Here is a 23,542-nt window from a genome sequence, read left to right on the forward strand (position 1 = left end):
GATTTTACAGTGAATTGGAACATATTCTCGGCTCTCCTGTTCGCCATCTGTGTTGTTGTGGAGACAACTTCCGACGCGGAAGAGTGACGTTGCTCGTTAAGAACACCTCACGCAAATAAACGAATCTGATTGGACGGTTGATTTTGTTCTTGCTCGAGAGGCCGTTAATGGGCTGGGTCCAGACTATTCTGACAGTCTTTGAAAAATACAGGGAGAACAGTCTGGCCGTGCCAGGCAACTTCACAATCAGTTGACAAGACAGCTCCCACAAACATTGCGCCACGCCTTCTTGTTGGGGTGCGACCCAAGTACAGCATTTGGCTTTCACAGTGATAAACTCAAGCACACGCTGTGATCAAACACTAGATTTAGGTGGAAAAATATGAGTTTTACTGCATAAAAGCAGGCAGGAGTGTTTCAAGAGTGATTTGGTCGATGATTTAAGGTAATTATTATATAAAATAGCCCCATGCATGCAATTTAAAATGTTGTGGACAAAAATGTATGGAAAAAAATTAGCGTAACTAACGTTAAATGAATTATAACTGCCTGCTTTTTTTTGTTTGTTGCTTTTAACCAAGAATTTAGACTGTTATATGTTCATATCTATAGAAGTTCAGGGATGTACGCATTTATTTACAGGAATTTTCAACTTAAAAAGGTCTTTGTTTTGTGATGGACGCCACGTTAGATTTACACATTAGCATAATTTTGGCTCAAAATATTTATGTAAACTGAATGACAACTGCCCGTTTTTTTTTTTGCTTTTAACCAATAATCTAGACTATTTAATGTTCATGTCTATAGATATTGAGGGATGTACGCATTTATTTACAAGAATTTTCAACTTAAAAAGCTCTTTATTTTGTGAGTGCCGCCATGTTGTATCTATACACAGTCGCGTAAGTTTACATTCAAATGATCAGAGAATTTTCGGCCAACTACCCGTTTCTTGGCAAAATAGTAGTACTGTAATTTAGACATTTCTGCGTCCATACAAAAAATAGCCTTTTACGTGTTTTATTGTATGTAACATTTCAATCTAAAAACGATGAGAGCCAGATAGCCGGCAAGACATGCCTCTGTGCTGAGGCAATAGTAACATCGGAATTCAACCTAAATAAGTTGTAATAGTATATAGAAAAATGCAAATTTTGCTTTTGTTGAGTAAAATTAAGCTAATTCTGCATGCTTTCCTCAAGTATTTAAGTTTCTGATGTGAAAACTGAGTGATTTATTAGCTGTTGAAAACTTGCACTAAATTAAAAAAAAAATTGAGTTGCTATTTTGGGCAAAAACTTAACTGATATGTTAAATATTGCTATTGAGCCTGAAAATATAGGTGATTATCTCTGCATTTGGTGATTTTTGTGCATCTAGCATAGCCATGTGTTCTTATACTTGTATAGAAAAAAAAATAATCGGGGTTTTATTAGGGAACGACTTTGAATTTTTTTATGTCGCTGCTCATGGAGACTTATAGGTACAGTGGGGAGAACAAGTATTTGATACACTGCCAATGGGTTTTCCCATTGTGTATCAAATACTTGTTCTCCCCACTGTATATGCCCAAGGAAGGTTCCTGTTTTGGTTTTAGGTCGCTAGCAGCTTTGGTTTGGAAAATATTAGAATTTTAAGTTTTTGAAAATAGGCCCCCTACGGATCGGCCCCGAGCCCGGTCAACTGATGGTGAAGTCTATGATCTATGTATTTTAAAACCTGATTATCCTCGTCAGGGTCGTGGGATTCCTTAGCTTATTTACGTTCACATCAGGCAAAAAGATGACCACACCCTGAACAGACCACCATTTGCACTCAGATGCTCACCATTATTGGACTGGAATTGAATCTATCCTGCCTGTGCTAGAGTGAGGGGACTGTACCACTGCACAAACAGTGATGCGACTGCAACATTATGTGCCAATTAGGCCAGTTGACTGAAATGCCCCTTTCCCACTGAAACTAGTGGGTCAACGCGCGTTTTTTCCAAGCCGATTCAACCCACTAACAATTGGCATTTGGCACCTTTCCCATTGACAAAAAAAAAAAAAAAAGCCGTGTCTTTTTTTTTTCCACCCGTCTAACCTTACCCCTCCTCCCCCGTGCGTAAGGTTACGTGACGTCACCACGCTAAGATGCGCGTCGACAACTGCGACCAAATTCCTTCAGTTCAAGGAAGTAAACAATGCAGAGGAACATGGAAGCCTCCTTTCCGTTTGTGTTCTCTGTTGTCATGCTTTTTACTGCCCTCAAACTGGTCGAAATGCAGCAAAGGATCAACACTCTGCTTGTCTTTAGGCAACGTAGGCAACGTGAATTTTTTTAATTTATTTATTTTTTAACTTTATTTACAGAAAAACAACTACAAATAATGGACGAACAATTCGCAATGTGAATTTTGGCGTTATGACGCATCACGTAAGAGCCTACGTCAACACGTAGATTAGAGTGTTGACTGTTGACCCGGGGTTTTGCTTTCACACTGCATGACGATCAGAGCCGAGGTGATTTTAACGCGGGTCGCTTGGCGGGTTGATTGACACGGGTCGCTGCACCTTTCCCACTGCCAACAAAAGCCGATTATTAGTGGGTTGACATGGTTTTTTTGGCCAGTGGGAAAGGGGTAAAAGTAATTTGATCAATGGCCAGTTTTTTCCTCAATCAATATTCTGTAGATCAGGGGTCATTAACTAAAAATCCTCTGGGTCCGAAATGAAAAAACTACAACAATCTCGGGTCCGGAAATATTTTTAATGCTTCTTTTTTTCCAAATACAAACGTATTTTTACGTGGTCATGTTGATAATTACAACATTCAAAAATGTAAATAAAATATAAAAGGTGCCTAAAACTAAAAAAGTGCTCTAATTGAATCATTAAATAGCAACATAAGAGCATGTTCAAGATTTTTTTTTTTTAATTGTGGATGCTGACAGGGGGATTTGCTTTATTTTTTGACAGACCTCTTCTTTTTGCTTTCCATCAACAAAGTTTCAGCAACTACACTCATACAATCTTTGACAATCGGTGCGTTACTGAAAGACTTTTTGTTTTGACCCAATATCCACGCTATTCTGAGGGAGAATTAATTTGCGCGTTGCTGTGCAGTGATTAATGAACCATGAGCCTTGAGGTGCGATCATATTGAGCCCTTAATTCCGCTATTTTTTGAGAACGGATGGCAGAGTTCCTAGGGAAACTTTGCAAAAAAAGCTGCGTGCTTCGTCTCACAGTGCCTTTTCAAATTGCTGCTTTTACCAGCGCTACCGTCTCTGAAGCAGTCTCAGATGAGGCATAGTGGTCTTGTGCTGCCGCCAGGTAAAATGAACAAAAATGTGTTGGTCCACTCTTCCTTAAACACTCTGTTTTCTGCATCAATCTTGCGTAGTTTTGAGCACGCCATTTGCCGTACCTTTTCGCCTCTTCCTCCGACTTCATTCGGCTCAGTTTTTGGCTGTCACTCCGCGGAGTCTGGAAAGCGAGTGTGAGACATGCTGTTCTAAAAATAACTTTCAAATGCTTCACTCCCATTGGCTGGCTCACGCGCGTCACCGCTAAGGTTTTTGTTTGTTGCCCGCCTCCACTCCGCAAACCCGCAGACAAAAAAAAGATTTTTGTTGTTGCAACGTGTATTAGTCCGGACAGCTTGAGATCCGGTCCAGACGGCTTGGGCGTCCGAAACCGGACCGAGGTCCGCGGTTCCGTGACCTCTGCTGTAGATGATTGCAAGCAGTTCTCATAGTTCAGTTGTACCAGTTAGGTTTTGACTGCTGTCATGCATACATACTGTATTGCTCAAGACAAACCTTAACTGGAGTTCTGTATATAGACAGCTTTCCAGGATGCATACTGCAGGTTCTGTTTTTTTTTTTTACAGTTCAATATTCCAAAAGGTCATTAAATAAAATGACTGTGTTGAAGGGGATCCATGTTGAAAACGAAAATTTGATTTTCATTGCACACGGTAAATTGTCTGTCAAGGTGTTATCTTATTTCATGAGTAACAGCTGATCACTTTTTTTTTTTTTTAATACAATGAAGAGTGTTATTAAATTGGGGGTACTGCGTTGATCTGACTTAAAGTACCTTCACATCCCGTCACGTAAATTTCATTATTTCATGTTACTTATTGTAGTAAAATGCTATGTTAACATGGTCTATAGAGTTAATGAAGTAGTGAGGTACAATATGACGATATACCGTATATTGTTGAAACGATATAAAATGACATTTCGTCACGAGGATTAAATTCCGTTGTGATATGTTAGGTAGAAAGTGCACTTTTTGGTCATAGTTGAACACAGTTTCAGCTAAGATTAAAGTGACGACTAGATGTCTCTAAACAAGAGTGCTTACTAGAAGAGTAATGGTATATCAATTTTTATCGGTTGTCACTGTGTTGTATAAGAATGCATATTCTTACATTCACGTCATAACAGGGAATGTGAAAAAATGGCAGAGTCATTAGATCAAATGTCATTCAAATGCATGGTTTTAAAATGAAACTAAAATGATCACATAACAACAAACTAAACAGTATAAATAGCAAGTAATGAAAAAACTGGAACAGTGTTGTTTTCGTCAATGATAACGAAAATATTTCGTCAACGAACAATTTTTTCATGACAATGATGTCACGATGACATGCTGAAAATGTGTCTTGGGGGACTAAACATAACGAGATGGATGCCAGTTGTCGTCTGACGACATGAAAATTCACCATAGTTTCTGTCATAAATTCACAATGTGTGATATTTTCTTATTCTATGTATAGTTAGAACGCATTTAGCAGTGTTTGGTCGTGTCACACACACATTCTAAAGCCTGTTCCCATTCCAGGCTTATTTTGTGAAACATACAGTATGTGTCAGGTGCTGTTTGGAAAGTTTTGCTTTCTTTTCTTGGCTAGATATGCCATGTTGCTTTAGCCTTTAAAGGTCTGTTCTGAGTGATCATCACACTAAACTAACTTGTAGCGTTAGCATAGCATTTGCGTTAGCATTACCATTTAGCGCGGTGACTCAGTGTCTTCTTAAACTCTTTGAAAACATTTTACATACAGTTCGTGGCGTCCAGTCGAGTTTAATTAATTGCAAATGATGGGCTGTTTTCTTGCTGAGTGTATATTACCATCATGAAAATGGTGATGTCCTTATAGACTAGTTATGTGCTTGTCAAGTTCATTCGAAATTGTGGAAAACCTTTTATTTATTTATAGGGCTGTCAAACGATTACAATTTTTAATTGAGTTAACCACAGCTTAAAAATCAATTATAATTGCAATTCAAACCATGTCTAAAATATGCCATATTTTTCTGTAAATTATTGTTGGAATGGAAAGATAAGACACTAGACGGACATAAACATATTGTACATAAGTACTGTATTTGTTTACTATAACAATAAATCCACAAGATCCACTTCCACTTAACATTATTAACATTCTTTCTGTTAAAGGGATCCACGGATAGAAAGACTTGTAATTCTTAAAAGATAAATTTGAGTACAAGTTATAGTAATTTTATATTAAAACCCCTCTTAATGTTGTCATTCTAATAACATTTGTAAAATTTTCAATAAAAAAATAAACTAGTAGCTCACCATTGTTGACGTCGCTTAGCGGTGACGTCACATCGGGCTCCCTGCTGTTCTTCCACAGTGTCTTTAACTGTGTAAGATAGTATTTGAAATACACCATAAGGTGTCAATGGCGAGTTTTAAATTAATTAGAGGTCTAGCCAAGGCAAAGTCTGAGTAAGTTTTATGTGTATTTTGCATTGCTATTTTGATTGGGAATGCCAGTTCTCCTTGTATTGAGCGCTTTTCTTTTTGTGAATGTTATTTTTTTTGAGAGATAGGAATATTATTTTTGTTGTGCTTTCACTAAATGATACTGTAGCGACTTAACTGTTTCGCCCAAATGCATGATGGGAAGTTGGGCAAACATGACTGTCAGCGGTGGCTGCAAATGGTATACATTATGTTCTGCCTTGTGTTTAATTAAGCGTGTTAAGAAAAACATCGTCTCCTGTGACAGATAGGAATATTATTTTTGTTGTGCTTTCAATAAATGATGCTGCAGCGACTTAACTGTCCCGCCCAAATGCATGATGGTAAGTTGGGCAACCATGACTATCAGTGGTGGCTTCAAATGGTGTCCAGTATGATCTGCGTTGTGTTCAATTAAGCGTGTTAAGAAAAAGATCATCTCCTGTCATTCTTCCCCATGTCGTTCGCCACAATACTTATATTTGTTGAGAAAGAGTTGCCAAAGCTTAAGCCAATAAAAGAAGCGGTCCAATGAACGCCTGTGTCCACTCGCATTTTTCTGCCTTTTCGCTCTCAGTGTGCTAAAACAACGTCATTGTACACTGTTGGAAGCAACGCATGAATGTGTCTTTCCGTACATACGTGAATTGCGTCAAATATTTTAACGTGATTAATTAAAAAACATTAATACCACGCGTTACCGCGATCAATCTGACAGCACTATTTATTTATTTATTCATGGACTAAAACCTTTGAAGTTTATAGAGGAAAACATTTTGAGAATTGTCAACTAAAACTAGACGAAGACAAACACATTTTGAAATGACTAAAATATGACTAATATTAATACGTCTTTTCATCCAAAAGACTAAGACTTAGACGAAAATTAAAATGGCTGCTAAAAACGACACTGAACTGGAAAAGTAACTGAAGAAACAATCACAGAACGTGAACTTTGAACGTTAATTAGATTTGTAGTGCCGCAAAGCATGCTGGTAGGCATGAGGCACAAACCTGTAATACACTGGACTGCAACACAGATGAAATTTACAGCGTGCGTCACCTCAAATGAAAGGTTCGGAAGTCATTTGGATTTTTTAAGCAGCATGGAAAGCTAGAAAAATGTAGTGAAAGTCAATTAAAGCTTTTTGAAGCAATTAAGCTTTGTAGCCTATAGATTTGCACATGGCTCAAAGCTTCATGGTGAATATTTGGCTGTATGGCGCCATCAAGTCATGTTGAAGTCAAACAGGTCAACCCTGTTGAGAATTCTATGGCTTATTCTTTATGAAAATTATATGAAAGCGCTTGTGTTACTGTATTAACAAAATGCAATGAGTGTTTTTTCAAAATGTTTGGTTTACATTTTCTTTTTTGTGGGGGGGAGGATTTCACTAGCTTTACATAATATTTGAGTAATATTGTCTACATGTTGCACTTGTTTTATAAATGTGGCAAATAAGTATGAAAAAAGTGAGAGAGAACGCTGTCATAGTATGTATTATTTTTTTCCATCAAATGATTAAAACATACATCATACAGAGGCATTACACGATCATGATCTATCATGATATAAATAGCCCATATGGTAATAGAGAATTTTCCCATATTGCTCACCTCACCACTATAATGAAGGTTTCATGACTGTGAAATTTTGACCCTAGAATGTAATCATTTTCTTAATATTTCCTTTGGGAAAAATTGAAATCCATGACTAATCAAAGGTCAACAAGCCTCCAGCAACAGATCTGCTAAGATTTTGCCGTTCAAGATCTAAAAGCTATAATACAGCAGAGTGGGTTTATTACTTCAAAGACCGTTCCCAAACCAATCAGTCTTTATTACCATCAATAAGCTTGGAAAGCTGGGTCCCCCCGGTGGTGTCAGCTGCCTCACTTCTCCGTGATCCTTTGCGGTATCGGATCTTGTATCCAGTGATTTCTCCATTCTGGGAATTTAAGGGCGGGGGCTGCCACCGAAGCATGATGCTCTGTGGAGGATAAATGTGAGTCGAGAAATGCAAAAGTGAAGAGCTCTGTTCCCTACTTCAGTGAAATGAACAGACACCACATTATTTACAGTATTTTCTTTACATGTTATGTTGTAGCTAAAGCCAATGTGGGAATTTTGCTTGCAGCACCACACTGCACACTGGGATTCATGCATCCGGAGTTCTGTGTGTGTGTTTAAGCGATAGGTGGGGGGTAGCTCAGCTTGAGCAAGAAGTTAATTAATGCTTCCCCACTGTCACACTGATGCACAAAAGACTGAATGCATGAACAGGTCACACACATTCTGCGACCTGGCCCCATTGGGGAAAAGGCACAAATTGAATTGCGCTCAGTGAATTATTCATTTTGCATGATCAGCCGCTCCTCATGCCAGTTGCATTTGTCCATTCTTCTCACTTGAAACAAAGTTGAATTGACTCTTAAGAAAGTCACAGGGAAGTAAGTGAGGAGAAAATGTGACCAAACTGAGAATACGAAACCTGTGACATCAATTTTTCCAATACTACTGACAGCAAATTAGATAAAGCGCAAGTGCCTCGTAAAATTAAAATAAACATTTTTGACTAATCACATTCAGAGTCAAAGAGACTGACTGCAAAACATACGAAGACGGAGGAATTTTAACAATGTTTGGAAACAGAAGAACACCAGTTATTTGTTTTACAGTTGAATTGGGCTCGTTTCCGCCCATAAAAAAACGTGAGAATTCTCATCTTTTCTGCCACATGACTTCATGTTCCTCCTAACATTTGCAGCAGCAGTCGTTGTTTTCTAGCGCTCAACTCTCAGCTGACTCTCCCTCAACATGGGTGGTCAGTTCCCTCTCAAGCTGCTACTGTGTGATAGGATTATTGAACAGTTTCTTTTCCCGCATTGCTTTGACAGTTCTCTCTCACTCAGCCTTTGAGCAGCACTGACCAGCGAAAGGCCTGCATCCTTCAACATTTGCAGTCGGAGCATGCACCTTTTGTATCCTCTCCTCTGCTTCAAGGCTCTCGATACACACGTGATGTCTCGTATATAATTAGTGGAAAACTTAGAAAAACCGTCGCTTATTCTATTTGAAGCGTACAATAAATAGGCCTGCAGTCTTCTTTTTAAAGATGTACAATTGCGGATAAAAAGCGAGGCCGTCTAGGGCAGCTTTCTGTTTTCATCAAGAGCCTGCTGTGAAGCTTGCAGTTGCCTCAGCAGCCTATCGAATCAGCAGTGTGACACAAGAGCAACAGTGTGCTCAACTGTAATAAATCTGATTTAACAAATATTGTTAAAAGACTCCGACACAAAGCGTTATTACAAGACTTGTGAGCTGTTTAACTAAATATAGCTGGAGAATCAATGAGAGGGAGAGAGAGAAAAAACATCCTGCTAAAGCAAAAGTTGGAAAACATTCAAAGCAGCCTTTTTTATACGATTTTACGGCGAAATGTTTGGACAGACAATGGTATATTTTCTCAGTTATGCTATGTTAAACATTCAAACCACAAAATGTGTAATCTCTAAGGAATCTAATTGAAATTAAAATTCTATGAAGTCAACCCCCGCTATATCGAGGGTCATCGATCACAACCCTATGCAGTACGTGGATTCTTTAGTAATTGCCTTTAAGGGTGTTTACAGCATAAAATCAAGTCTGAATATAGTTGTGTACCTTTAGTACCATGTTGGGCTCTAACTTGCTGCAGCAGTGCGGTTTAATGGATGTGATGCAGTGTAATTAAAAGCAAGAAGATGCAAAGAAGGTCCCTAACTAAGCTCCAGTAAAAGACATTGTAACAGAGTAGAGCGAATACATGATTGTGGATATTATAGTATGCTCTTTTGTATACTGCTTCTCTGTGTGCTAGTTGCTGTTTGAAAGTTTATAGCTATTATAATATCAATGAAAATTTGATGTTGAAATATACTGTACAATGTTTGATTTTCTTTTAAGTGTCAGTGACAAACGGTTTAAAGGAAGCCCCCTTGCTTCCTATTCGGAGAACTGTACGAGCAAGTCTTTTATTCATACCTCAGAAAAATAAACTGTCTCTCATTTCTTGACAGCGAGAAAGAGATAACTGGGTCGAAGAGTGAAAATGCATTCTAAGAAACTATTCATTGGATGATTTTTGTCGTGAATGTTTTGAGGATTTTAATGTTTCAGAATTTATTTTAATCGTAAAATTCCTCGGTTAAGGTAAAAATGACAGTGTCACCGTTGGATGTGTCATCACAAAAGATATCAAGTACCGTAATATCAAATAATAGCATTTCATTTCACAACATCTGAATTCTCTACTGCTTGTCTTGAAAATATAGTACAGTTGTGTTCAAAATTATTGAACCCCCACAGTGGATACGTGTTTTTGGAAGTTTGACATTCATTTTTCATCTTGTTTATAAGCAACGTCAAATAATTACATGTCAAATAGACAAATACACTTGAAATAACGAAAATATTTTTCGGGAATACAGTGGCACCCCTACATACGAAGTTAATTGGTTCAAGGACCTAGTCTGTATGTGGAAATAGTGGCATGTCGGGCATAAGAATACATTATAATTCCATTCATTCGTTCCACAGCCAGAAAACCTCAACTAAATCCTTAATAAATACTGCTGGTACTATTGCAAATAGCAATTACATAGAGCAAAACAAATACATTGTGAATAAAAAATTGAATGATAATATAATGATAGTAATAATAATAATAATTCCTGTAATAATGTAACAAATCGGGTTCTAATGTGCCAAATGTGTTTGCGTGGTGTACCTGAACGCATCGCGTTGCTGACTTAGTGACAGAGTGAGATGGGACTTTTTACTTTCACTTTGCTTACTTTGTTCAGCTGTGTGGGACTGTAGGCATGTTGTGTTGCACACGTTGAAGGAATAAAAAGGATTAGAAACCTGCCAAAGCTGGCAATTTTTTTGGCGATGTTACCACAATCCTTTTAACTTGTTTTTTCACAAGAAAATCTGCCGTGCATCCGCCTTGCGGGAAACCAACGAAACTGCGGCGCTGTCGTAGATCGTCGTGTTTCGAAAATGTCATCAAATGTAGAAACAAATGGCGAGTCAAATTTTATGTCGGATGTCAAAAAGATTGTGTATCAAAGCGATCGGATGTCGAGGTACCATTGTATTCCAATTAATGGCCTTTCTGTTATTACCTCATTGATAAAATTATTCAACTGGCGTAGTAGAAAGAGGTTATTGTCTGCAACTGCTGTGTGATACCTGAAGCCAAAGGTGAAGAAAAAACCCCGGGTGACAGCTGAGGAACTACGACAGGACATGTCATAGGAAGGTATTCAGGTTTCATCCCAGACAGTAAGACGCACACTACGAAATGATGCCTTCCATGCAAGAACTCACAGGTGCACCCCCCTGCTGATTCCACAAAGCACAAGAAGTATGCCAAAAACCATGTGGACACAAAGGTTTTGGGATACTGTTCTCTGGAGTGATGAGACCAAACTGGAACTTTTTGGGCCAATGGATCAACGGTACGTGTGGAGGAGAAAGAATGATGCCTATAAAGAAAAGAACACCCTATCTACTGTGAAGCTCGGTGGGGGGTCAGTCATGGTCTGGGGTTGTTTTGCTTCTTCAGGTACAGGGAATCTTCAGCGTGTGCAACATATTATGAATTCAATTCAATACCAGGAGATCTTAGATGCAAATGTCATGCAATAATTGACAAAGCTCAGGCTTGGGTGAGGTTGGACCTTCCAACAATGATCCTAAGCATACCTCAACATCTACCACATCTTGGTTGCAAAAGAAGTGCAGGAAGATTCTGGAGTGGCCATCGCAATCATCAGACTTAAATCCCATTGAAAATCTCTGGTGGTACTTGAAGAAGGCAGTTGCAGCACGCTAGCCCAAAAATGTTAATGAACTGGAGGCCTTTCCCCATGAGGAATGGTTGTTGCAAAGGATGTTGTACCAAGTACTAAACTTATACATACCTAAGGGGTTGAATAATTTTGTCAATGAAGTAATCACAGAAAGGCCATACATTAGAATATTCCCCAAAATATTTTTGTTCTTTCAGTTGTATTTGTCTATTTGACATGTCATTATTTAATGTGATTATAAACAAGATGAAAAATAAATGTCAAACTTGCAAAAACCCTTATCTATTGTGGGGGTTGAATAGTTTTGAACACAACTGTATATGGCTTGCATAACCATATACCATGTATCCATAGTACCGTGCCTTAAGCTGCTACAGAGGGGTAAAGCAATTCTGACAGCCATTCCGCCTGCTCCTGATGAGACGATCAATAAGGGCTCACACACACCCTCGTAGCCAGACAGAGCTGTGGGGCTGTGTCAGGCATCTAATCACACATGCATGCAGACACTCCTACATACATACGTACATACACATACGCATACATAACAGCCCTGTTGCCTTCTATGCACGTTAGCGTGAAATTTATGTTTCACAAAATGAGCAGCTCGCACTCAGTAAAAAGAAAAACCATGAAAACTGTGGCTTACCTTTGAGTTCTGAACCTCCAGAGTGAAATTTTGAGGAGGGGCACTTGGCACTGCAAGGAAGAAGACAACTATATCAGTGTTAAAGAAAAGTGAACAAAATCAATAAAAGAGTCACCTTTACAAACACAATTCTTAGTTTTGACAGCGTTAGAGAAGTAGGAATTTGTGCTCACTGACCGTCAGACAGTGTGCGGACCATTATATCATCAGTAGAGACACCTGGACCGTGCTTGTTGTTTGCAACCACACGGAAACTGTACTGTGTGTTTTTCTTCAGCCCGGTCATGGTATACGATACACCATCCACGTCAACGTCCTAAAAGATAAACAGAACCTTGTGAGCAGTCAATGCACATAGAAAGAACGGGAGGCATACATTTAGAATACTGATATAGGGTGAGAATAAATCAGTACATAGTGAGCAAACATTCCGCATTAAGCACACAAGTTTAGTGATTCTCTTTGCACCATGTCAGTGCTTTCTTTACTTTTTACTCAGACCTAGACTACTTTTTATCTATCATAATCATCCCAGCATTGGCACGGCGGGACTAATAAAGCATTATCTTATCTATCTAATCTAAATTCACACTATAAAACGGCTGCATGAATTGTGCCTCTCAATTTTCCTTCGCCTAAGTAGGCCAATCAGTGTGTCCTAAATTACTTAAAGCCCATTTGCATACACTTCTTAGTTTGTCAAACCCAACAACGCTTCCATGAAAGTCTAATTAGAACTTTTTAACTTGGATCAGAGTTTCCATAGCAACTTTATTTATACTTAAAGATAGACGGTTTAGAAGATTACGGTATACCGTAATTTTCTTTTGCAGATAAAGTGTTAGGGGTCATTTCTTTGCAGCTCTCTCCACTTCTTAGTTTTTACCAGCTCATCTCAGGCTCTCCTCCAGGGAGCTGAGGCATCATTACTCAATGCACTGGATGACGTGTCATCCATTATCATATTAAAGGCTTTTTAATGCCTCACTGGCTTGCATGCGGCAGCTGCTGGGCCTAACTAAATATCAAATCCCCTGAATTCTACTCCAGTGACACAGAGCTACCTGTAGATAAACAAGATGCAAACATTTACTCAACTGTGCTCTACATTTGAACATTTAACAGTAGAGTAACTCAACAGTAAAGTAATGAGTAAATTTAGAAATCCGTGCAGGGCAAATAGGTTTAGTAAACAGGTGTCTCATCATTTCCCAAAAATATGGTACATCCAGATGGTCATTAGTTTACATCGGTCTTAATATACTGTATTGTATCCGTTTCTGAGCTCACTATAAGCACACACTGAACTCATTTGCCAGTAGCATAAGGTAAGTCATCACAAAAGATAAGAAGACACGCTCAAACCTTCAGTCAGTCATATATGTCAATAAGCGGATTTTAAGGGGGGCCATGGGGGACAGCCCCCCCGGTGGTCAAAAAGTGTCATTGCATGAAATTGACTTTCATATATACTGTATATATATAAAGTTGTAAAGCAATAAAACTGCAACAAAAATGAATCAAATGAAAAAAAAAAAGTATTTTTATAATGGGTCAAATTTGTTTTTTAAACAGATCATGTGACGAGCACCTTAGACAGTCATTTGCTTTGCATATAATAAAAAAAAAATAGGGGAGGGCAATTTCATTTTTTTAAATGATTTTTTTCTTTGATTGAATATATATATATATATTTTTTTGATTGAAGCAACTTTTTTGGGAATTGAATGATTTAGACACAAATGTCCTACCTATAATATGGCCCAAACACAAAAGAGATTGCTTCAAAGACAACTTTTTCAATGAAAAATTAAGTGTTCAAATGCAAATTTTTCAATCTCAAATATTTTTTCGCATTCAAAAACGTTTTCTATAATTAATTTTTTTTCTGTTTTTGATTGATTTTTCTTTTTGAAAATATATATATTTTTAAAGCAACCTATTTTTTGAATGAATAAAAAAGACAAAAACGTCCTAGCCAAAACGTGGCCCAGACACAAATCAACATTACTTCAATCAAAAAACTTGCTTCAATCAAAAAAAAAAAAAAAAAAAAAAAAATCTAAGAAAAATAGGTTTCACATGCATTTTTCAGAGTTTCAAATTTATTTTTGCATTGACATCTTTTTTTTTCATTGAAGGGTCTTTTTTTTTTGGGTTGAAAACATATTTTTATTGAAGCAACTTTTTTATGATTGAATAATAAAGACACAAATCTACCTCCATATGACTCTGCCCAGGGGACACAATTTTTGACTGGGGTAACTACATTGGCACGACTCTGGCGGGCATACCATATTCAATGGATGACGATCTTGGCGAAAAGTATTGCCTAAGCAGCCTGATTTAGAACTCCCCTCAAGAATGATGGGACACAAAAAATGCTCATTGTCAACTTATTATTATACATTTTCTTGTAAGTTAATTTTATTGCTGACACTGCGTATCGGGGTCATCAACATTTTGTGGCCCCTCTGCCCCAAAAGTCAAACTCCGCCTATGTATATGTCATTCCAATCTGTAACTAACCTGTTCATTGCCAATGCTTTTGTCGGTGTAATACAACTTGTAGGTGAGGACCTCTCCATTGCCAGTCAGGGGTTTCTCCCAACTCAGAGTGACAGAGGTAGGTGTATTCGATGCCGCCTGCAGATTTGGGGCCGGGCCGGGTACTTGAACTGTAAAGCAAATGACAGATGAGAACAGGATTTTGAATACGTTTCTAAAACGAGATGTCCATTCAGAGTTCCTACAGATTTCAGCAAATCCCATTTAATGCTTTTCAATGCAACTTTAAACTAATTTAATGTCCATGCCCGACTGCAGATTGTTTCACACAAATTGTAAATAGAGTTGTCCGATAATGACTTTTTAACTGATATCCCAATATTGTCCAACTCCAAAAATCCGATACAGATATCAAACCGATACCGATATATGCGGTCGTGGAATTAACATATTATGGCTAATTGTATTGTGATGCCCAACTGAATGCTTTAATAATGACAAATGTACCAACTTCAAGATTTTCCAATAAAGATTCTGTGAAAAATAAGAGAGTTATGGGAAAAGTACCTATATTACACCACTACCACATTTATTGTTGAAATCAAATTAATGCAAACATCAGTTTTTTGGATCAAGTGCATATGGCTCACACAGTGCTTCTGACTCAAAATAAGAACAACACAGTGAATTAGGTATGTTTTAATTAGGTAAGTTTATAATTAATTATTTTTCAATCGTTTATTGTTCATTTAATTTTTGCAAATGGTCTGCTAACATAACATACCAAACATCATAGTTTGGAGACATCTAATGGCCAATAAGCATAACTGCGGTGCTAAGCTGTGACCATCCCTTGTACAAAGGCAGAAGGCTTCTGCATTCACTTTGAAGACAACATGTATATTGTCCCAAAAAAGGTAATGAAAAACCGATGCCGATATCATCCGATATCATTTTAAAATTTAATTGGCCGATATTATTGGCAACCCGATAATATCAGACAATAAATTATGTAAAAAACCATCAAGTTGACACAATTTGTCATGCAACAAACATTTAGTTTAATGCGTTTTAATGCTTTTCAAGGCCTGAATTGACAAAATCCATTAATGACTTTTAAATGCTTTTTAATGACCCGTATAAACCCTGCCATTGTTTTTTCGAGAAAACAACAAAAACAGTCCACTTAAGTACATGAATGCCCTGTTCCTGTCTGAAACTCTATAAGGGTATTTACAACACCTGGGGAAATGCTAATATTCCATCATTTATCCATAAACGCATGCCTTTTGGATTCATATCATGCCACCTGGTGTAATTACACACGTCGCAAGAAAATGATAAAAATTTGGATCGATTGTCAAGCTAAAACGACCGGCGCCCGAGATCCCGGAAATCTAGCATATTGTGTGCGTGACCTCACAACAAGGAAACAACTGGCTCAGTGCTTAGTACTGAATGGCGGCGATGATGGCGGACAATTTTGTTTCTAATTGCAGCGACGAATCTGACGTAACGAACATTCTTCTAATGGTGACGAGGAGAGTTATGAACCTTTCTTTGGTGTTTAGGGTTATCAATTTGAGCCCAAATGAAAGCCAATGCAGCCTAATGAAATGATCATTGAGGGGAGCAATCACACTGATGAAACACCGGCAACAGATAGTTTGGGAAACACCGAATGGTTTGTTTTGCATTTCTTTTTGTGAAGCTGATACACCGTGACCGCAAAATAAAGTAATGTATAGAATAAGGGTCATTTATTGTGCTATCGTAGGTTTTCGCTCTGCCAACAGACACAAATATGAATGGGATTAGAGGATTTGTTCTATATATTTTACGAGCAATAATTTATACATGTGTCCAGTCCTATATCCAATGCGTGATTTGTTTTTATTATAAAAGAGTACTCACTCTGGCCATTTCGAGCTTGGCTACTCTGCTCCTTTGGTTAGCCTGGGGTGGTCTCATCAGAGCCAGTCATCGTCCTCTTTCTTGCTATCTCGGGACATTTAGGTGGCTGTGCATGTATGGTGGGCACCGCATCTGCTTTCAGCAGCAATTTATTAGCAAAACCTGATTTAATTTGTCCATAGTTCGAATAGCTTTCAGGTGGAAAATACGCACCACACAAAACCGTGCCGGAGGCTGGGTCTGCAAAATTAGCCCTCTTAGCACGGACGAACTTTACTCATTGTCTGCGTAGTCCAGCTCTTTTTCACGCGTTCGGGAACTCAAGGGTACTACGTTACGATAAATGGCTATTTGTACTCCACATAGCATGACAGGTTTGAACCATTTTAGCGATTTTTTGATAAAATCCGAACGCAACTCTATCGTCGATAAACAACTATGGTACCTGCCTCGACCTTTTGTTTCCTTGTTGTGACGTCTCCGCCCCATTCGGCTGTTTCCGGAATACTTTCGGAAATGTTCGTAATTTTCGATCTATTTTCGATAATTGCTCATGAATGTGATTTATTTTTTATTTAAATTTATTAATATTTGTTATCTTGCCACATAACTGTTCTATTGATATCTCACAGCCCCTTAGTATTATAATACCCTTTAAATATCCAGATGTATGTAAACAAGTTTCAGGGGTACTTCCGTATTTCTGCTCGTGACATCCGCTTTACACTTTCTCTAACCAAAAGAAACAGTGGAGCCTGAGGGGCATCACTTATCAAAATCCCTCAATAAAGAATTTGAAAAACCGCATCCATCTGCCACACCACAAAGACTGAGGGTTTATGTAGCCATGTTGTCGCTGTGTTATGGAAGGTATGTTCTTCCTAACCCTGCATTTTCATGCGTCCGGTGCTAAAAAAAAATACTAAAGCTAAAATCTTGCACATGAAACGACTTGTTGTCCTAGATATTGTTATTACGATGATGATTGTAATTATGATGATATTTAATATTAATTACTACAACTGCTGCACTGCAAAACATGCTATCTGCTGATAGCCTGTTGCCAATCAGTCCGTGTAGGATGGCACAATTAAGTAAACGCATAAATGCAAGTGTTACAAGAAGCTGTTAGGCAAGGGAAGACAACTTGATGTGCCTCACAACACTTACATTGATGGACATATTGAGACAACGTGCATTGTACCTTGATGTTTGAAGGCTAGATTTATGCTCCACCTTCAATAAACTGCGATTTATTGACCTGTTTGGCACATGTACGAAACGTTTTAACTAAAACAAGAAATTGAATCATGTTGTCTAAAACTTTTATTGCAATCAATATCTGCAATAAAAATGAATGACATACTATTTGTGTTTATATGTACATGTCTGATGAGCTTATAATACCATCACTATAACCATATGAACAACACTTTGTAGTACTTCCTTGTAACAACAAAATCTGTGTCAGCTCTTCTGCATTCGGCGACTGTAATATTATTTGTAATTTTGCCTCATTTTGGTCACTCAAGAGGCCGGTGTACCAATCTAAACCTCATGTTAACACAGGGCTGCACAGATTTTTAGAGTTTTGTCCACGAACGATCAACGAAGTGATAAGAACATGTGCATGCTTCATCTACGTCGTGCTGAATCCATTTTTGGAGATTCCGTGGATTCCTCTGGTTTGATTTAGGAGTTTTAACTTTGTCTACACACTGCTTACTTCAATCGCACTTCATGTTGTTCCGTCAAAACCGGAAGTCTGTAGCAGAAAATGTCAAAGATGGCGCCACCCATGTTTCCCTCAGGAAACCTGTCTATAGACCGTACTCACATGACGTCACAACCACGCCTCTGCGCCATATTGTCCGTCAGCTCGTCGGGTTTAAGCATTACTGCTACGTAAATTCCTCCTATTATGGCGTGTTTTTCTGCTCGTTAACATTATAATCAAAATGGTGAAGGCGTGTGTGGCAGTTGGTTGCAATAACAGAGAAGATGGACGGAGAGACTTGAAGTTCTACCGTATTCCAAGAGACCCGGAGAGGAGAGCGAGATGGACTGCTGCAATTCGACGAGAAAACTGGGCACCAAACGATCACTACAGATTATGTAGTAGTCATTTTATATCTGGTAAGATGCATTTAATATACAGTATATTTACAGGGTTTTGGGCTGACAACCACAATTAAGATCATTGCGAGGCTAATCGCCGACAACATACAGTTTCAAATTCAAGATGCTTATTTCTTCCACCATCATTATTTTTTGAATAATATTTAGCTGGTACCAAGTGAAAGAAGTTAAACAGGTGTGTCCAAACCTTTTGCAAAGGGGGCCAGATTTGGTGTGGTAAAAATGCGGGGGGCTACCATGGCTGATTTACATAGAACAATATATTTAAACAAATTTTAGCAAGCCCTTCTGTGTGTCACATTTGCTTTATAATTTTTTAAATTCATAATTTCAACAATCTCGTCTTTGTGGCGTTCTCTTTCTACACTCGGGCTCTTGCGAAATACTGCTGCTGTGAAATTAAACTAGCTTCAAGTTGCTATAATTTCTCGCTGCGTATCTTCCCTGTAATGTTGTCGTACATGTCAGCGTGTCTTGTTTGGTAATATTGCGTCACATCGAACTCTTTGAAAACAGCGACTGTCTCTTTGCAAATGAGGCAGACAAAGTTGTTGCATGTTTTATTGAAGAAATAGTCCAATATCCACCTATCCTTGAAGCGTCGGCCATCGCAGTCAACTTTTTTTTAATTGATTGTCGCCATTTTAGAAAATTGGAAGTAAAGGGTCACACCGGGTAATGTTGCTTAGAGTGCTGCTCTTAAAGTTTTTCAAACTTTCGTGAGAATAGGCTGATTTTGTGTGGACAAGATAGTTGTAGATATCAGGGTAGCAGATGTCAGGCAGAGAGGGCGAAGACAGCGGGTCGAAAAATATCGATTTAGGCATCAAATATGGATCTGGCGAATGGATAGACTGAAGCTTTTCCACATAACGCCTTTTATGCAACGCATCCAATGAGTTTACAGCATCTGAAAGCACCGGGGCTTCCATGAATTGCACTATAAATTGCACGACAAATTGAAACCTTTGAGAATACGGATAAACACTGACGGACAATATGGCGGCCGGATACAGCGACACGTCATTCTGTGACGTTGGTGAGTAGGGTCTATAGAATATTTATAAATCCCAAAAATTGCAGTTATCTGAACACTCTCGTTCAACTTTCACTGCAGGGCAAATACCCATCACAATCCATTTATTTTCTATAGAATTAATCCTGTTCAGGGTCATGGATAAGAAGGCGTTTACCCCTGCTGATGTAAAATGATAGGCAGGAGATGTGCGGGATTGACCATCATTCAAAAACAGAACTCCATGTACTGGTTCTAATTTTGAGATAGAATCAATGACAACCAAGGCAGCACTGAAAATCTTACCTTCAGGTGTCATTTGTTCTTAAAAGTACTTTGGAGTGGAAATATAACTAGGCTTTTAAGCTTTGCATGTCAACATATCTCCATACTCTATATCATAAGCTTTACTGCAGATATTCCTGACAGGAAAGTGAGGCTGCCATTTATCAGTGTGCATACAGCGTGAAAGCGCCTGCTTTATGTTAAGCCATTTTCTGAAGAGCTTCAGTATGCTGTATGCGCCCAGATCAAAAGTTTAAGCTCCAATTTGAAAATAGGAGCCCGCATGAGACAGAAATATAGTGTCCAGGTAAACCTGGAGACTACCCCCCCCCCCTTTCCATTGCTTGCTATCCCCCGGCTCCCACTGGCACCCTAAGTGTGTTGATTCATCCGTCTGCCCTCCAAACAAGGACACAGGTAGAAAGACAGCAGCTGAATGAAAAAGTGACAGTGAGTGAAATGCTGCCAGAAGCTAGGGAACATCAGAAGAGGAAGTGTGGGAGGTGGATTCCAATTGTAGCTCTTTTATACATAGCGATAAAAGAGTGGGCGCTCCAGTGTTGAGCCACCTTCGCACACAAAAAGAGTAAAACTAAGTCCCGTCTTTCCGCTATGATTCAAGTCTCCACCAGTCAAAAAAATTTAATGAATATCTGAAAAGCGAGGATTTTTTGTTGTTGTTGTTCTTGTACTTCTGAACACAAATCGTACTTGCATAGCTAAGCTTAGTTTAGTGCACGAGACGTACATACACAAGAACGACTTCAGAAATGCTTTGGGGTAAACATGGAGCGGCTCGCAAGGAGATTGGGCAATTCCCTGGTGTGTTGTTGGGTGGTCGAGCTTAAAAAGACTTGGCTATGTGTAAGTGTGTTCGGCGGTGGGAGGTTGTTTGAAGCCAGTGTTTGTGTGCGGAAGTGAATATTTGCACAGGTGAGGGTTTATTTGCACATTTCTACACTTCTTTTGAGTGCATCCTGTTTTCCTCTGTGAGCTGGTGCAAGCAGGTTTCCAACAAACTAGCTGGAGTTTGTCTTTTTGTTTACACATCCTGTTTACTGAGCACACAAATGCACCGCATGCCTGTGTGCACATGTACAGTACGCGGGTATGTGTTTGCCTCACCTTCAGCCTGGGTGGCCACCTTTAGTCCGGCAGAGCTTTCCCCGTGGCCGTTGATGTTATGAGCAACAACTCTAAAGCGATATTTGGTGTCTGGCATCAGGCTCTGGATGGTGACCTGCAACTCCCCTGGCCGGCTTGTATTTACAACTCGCTCCCTGATGTGGACACAAATAAACAAAAATACAAATCAGTGTACTGTAAGTATTCGAAAATGTGATGGCTATCTCAAATAATTACTTTGTTTCTAATCACATACACGAGTATACTTACATCACACTAGGGTCAGTAGGAGTGTCAAAATGTCTACAACTTATTCTTTATTGTAGTGCACAAACACTTATTGTCACTTGCGCATTTTATTCGACCTGGGAGACTGATTAGACGGCAATTTTTGGCAGTCACTAAACTGTTTGATAGAACCGTCAAAACTAGAAAACTTTGATTTCTGATCACAGAGCAGTAATTGTCTATGGTGATGGATTTATCAGTAAATATGATGCGATAAATACTGTATACAGTTTTATAACAAATACAAATAATGGGGGAATAAAATAAGCTCTGACCGTCTTGATTTTTGTTCGTATAGTACATTTTTTTAAACTATATAGATGAAAATATAAGGTCACCTAGTCATTAACACAAGTAAGCTTGATTTACATATCATTTTCAGCTGTTTTAAGGGAAGTGACCATTTTTGGGTAAAAACAAACACACAAGCCCTAGCATCCATGTACAATGTATTAAAAAAAATACAACTTCTGAAAAAATAATAAAGCCTAGAACCAGGTATGACTACAAGCATTCCCCGGAGCTGACATATATGGACGCCAGGTCTCAATTATATTATCATTTCTCTATTAGTCGTATTCAGCATAATGGTATTGTATGTATTGTTATTCATCTAACTTATGATATATTACAATCATAAATCAATAACTTGTAATAAAAACACATTTAATACAATAAAATGAATAAAAACTGCAATACTGTCTGGTTATGGGCACCCTACAATGCTCTAAAGTTCATTTATTTTAATTTCATAGTATTTAAAACTTGTTATTGACAAGGACAGGTGTCCATTTCATTTAAACTAGGAGGACTGGCTGTGAATTCTCATGTGTCAGTGCCATTGACTGTGCTACATGTCCACTCCATCTTGACTGTGAGAGGTGGGCAGTGTGAGTTCTGCCCAATCCGATTTTAATTTGGAGGGTTGGCAGCAATCATTCAATGTCAGCCTCTTCCAGTCAAAATTGATTGGACATCTGGCCCTATCAATAGCAGCCAATTAGTTCAATGAGTGTCCTATGTAAGGTTAAGAACAGCATCGACTGCAACAAAGCGCTGCACGACAAAACAAGAGCAGAAACTCAAGCCTTTTAAAGCCAAGGAGTTGCCCTTTGCAATGGTAAAAGCTTCTACTCCTCTAGAAATATTTTCTACTCTACTCTGGAGTAAGCCTAGGTCAGGGGTCGGCAACCTAAAATGATATTGGACCAAAAAACAAATATGTCTGGTGCCGCAAAAAAATTAAAAGCCTACTGTAAGCCTCACAACGAAGGCAACATGCTGTATGTATGTATGTCTATTAGCTATAACAGCCTACCGGTATTATCAAAATGATTAAGTTGGCAACAAATACATAATGAGCCTTCATGATTATTTCCCCTGGAGTGCATCCTATAGTATAGAGAATGACGCAAAATGTGACTACTCTGTTTTACGATGCTGCCTCAAGTTTAATTTCATTATAATATTAATGAATAAGAACATTTTTGTCATATTTGTCCTCCGACAGAAATCATATTAAAACAAAAAAAAAATTCCCTTACCCATCCTTTTCCATTTTCAAACATTTTTTAAAAAAGCTTTCGGGAGCCACTAGGGAATACATCGGCAACAGAAAAGTTACAGAAGGCCACGGCTTAGAGGAGGAGGTAGAGGGTGGCTGCTAGGGCTGTAACGGTACGCAAAAATCTCGGTTCGGTACGTACCTCGGTTTTGACGTCACGGTTCGGTTCATTTTCGGTACAGCAAGAAAACAAAATGCAAAATATAAATGTGCTAGTTGTTTATTACATACTTTTGTGCTTTCAACAATAGGAACATGAGTCTATACAAAGCTAGAATTCTGCTCAAAAAGTAGCGAGTATTTAAAGATAATCCAACAACAATTTGCCTTTTAGACCCCGCGTATTTGTCAGCTTTCTTTCTGAGAGAAAGAAGAAAAAAGAAGTCCTGTGCTAAAGAGAAAAGCAATCCCAATGACATGAATGATTTT

The 23,542-nt window shown here is 38.5% G+C and overlaps 1 protein-coding gene across 9 annotated transcripts in view; it reads right to left on the reverse strand.

The window, feature by feature from the left end:
- The window catches only part of neo1a (neogenin 1a), a 303,823-nt gene that overhangs the window by 32,216 nt on the left and 248,065 nt on the right, over positions 1 to 23,542 (reverse strand). For all 9 annotated transcript variants that reach the window (XM_057834057.1, XM_057834073.1, XM_057834013.1 and 6 more), the window contains exons 9-13: positions 21,262 to 21,416; positions 14,805 to 14,953; positions 12,453 to 12,591; positions 12,276 to 12,325; positions 7,614 to 7,758 (exon numbers count right to left, since the gene is read on the reverse strand). In XM_057834057.1, the coding sequence (XP_057690040.1) occupies positions 7,614 to 7,758; positions 12,276 to 12,325; positions 12,453 to 12,591; positions 14,805 to 14,953; positions 21,262 to 21,416 (638 nt within the window). The remainder of the gene's footprint in view (positions 1 to 7,613; positions 7,759 to 12,275; positions 12,326 to 12,452; positions 12,592 to 14,804; positions 14,954 to 21,261; positions 21,417 to 23,542) is intronic.

Source organism: Corythoichthys intestinalis, chromosome 1 (assembly GCF_030265065.1).
Source record: "Corythoichthys intestinalis isolate RoL2023-P3 chromosome 1, ASM3026506v1, whole genome shotgun sequence".
Classification (NCBI taxonomy): Eukaryota; Metazoa; Chordata; class Actinopteri; order Syngnathiformes; family Syngnathidae; genus Corythoichthys; species Corythoichthys intestinalis.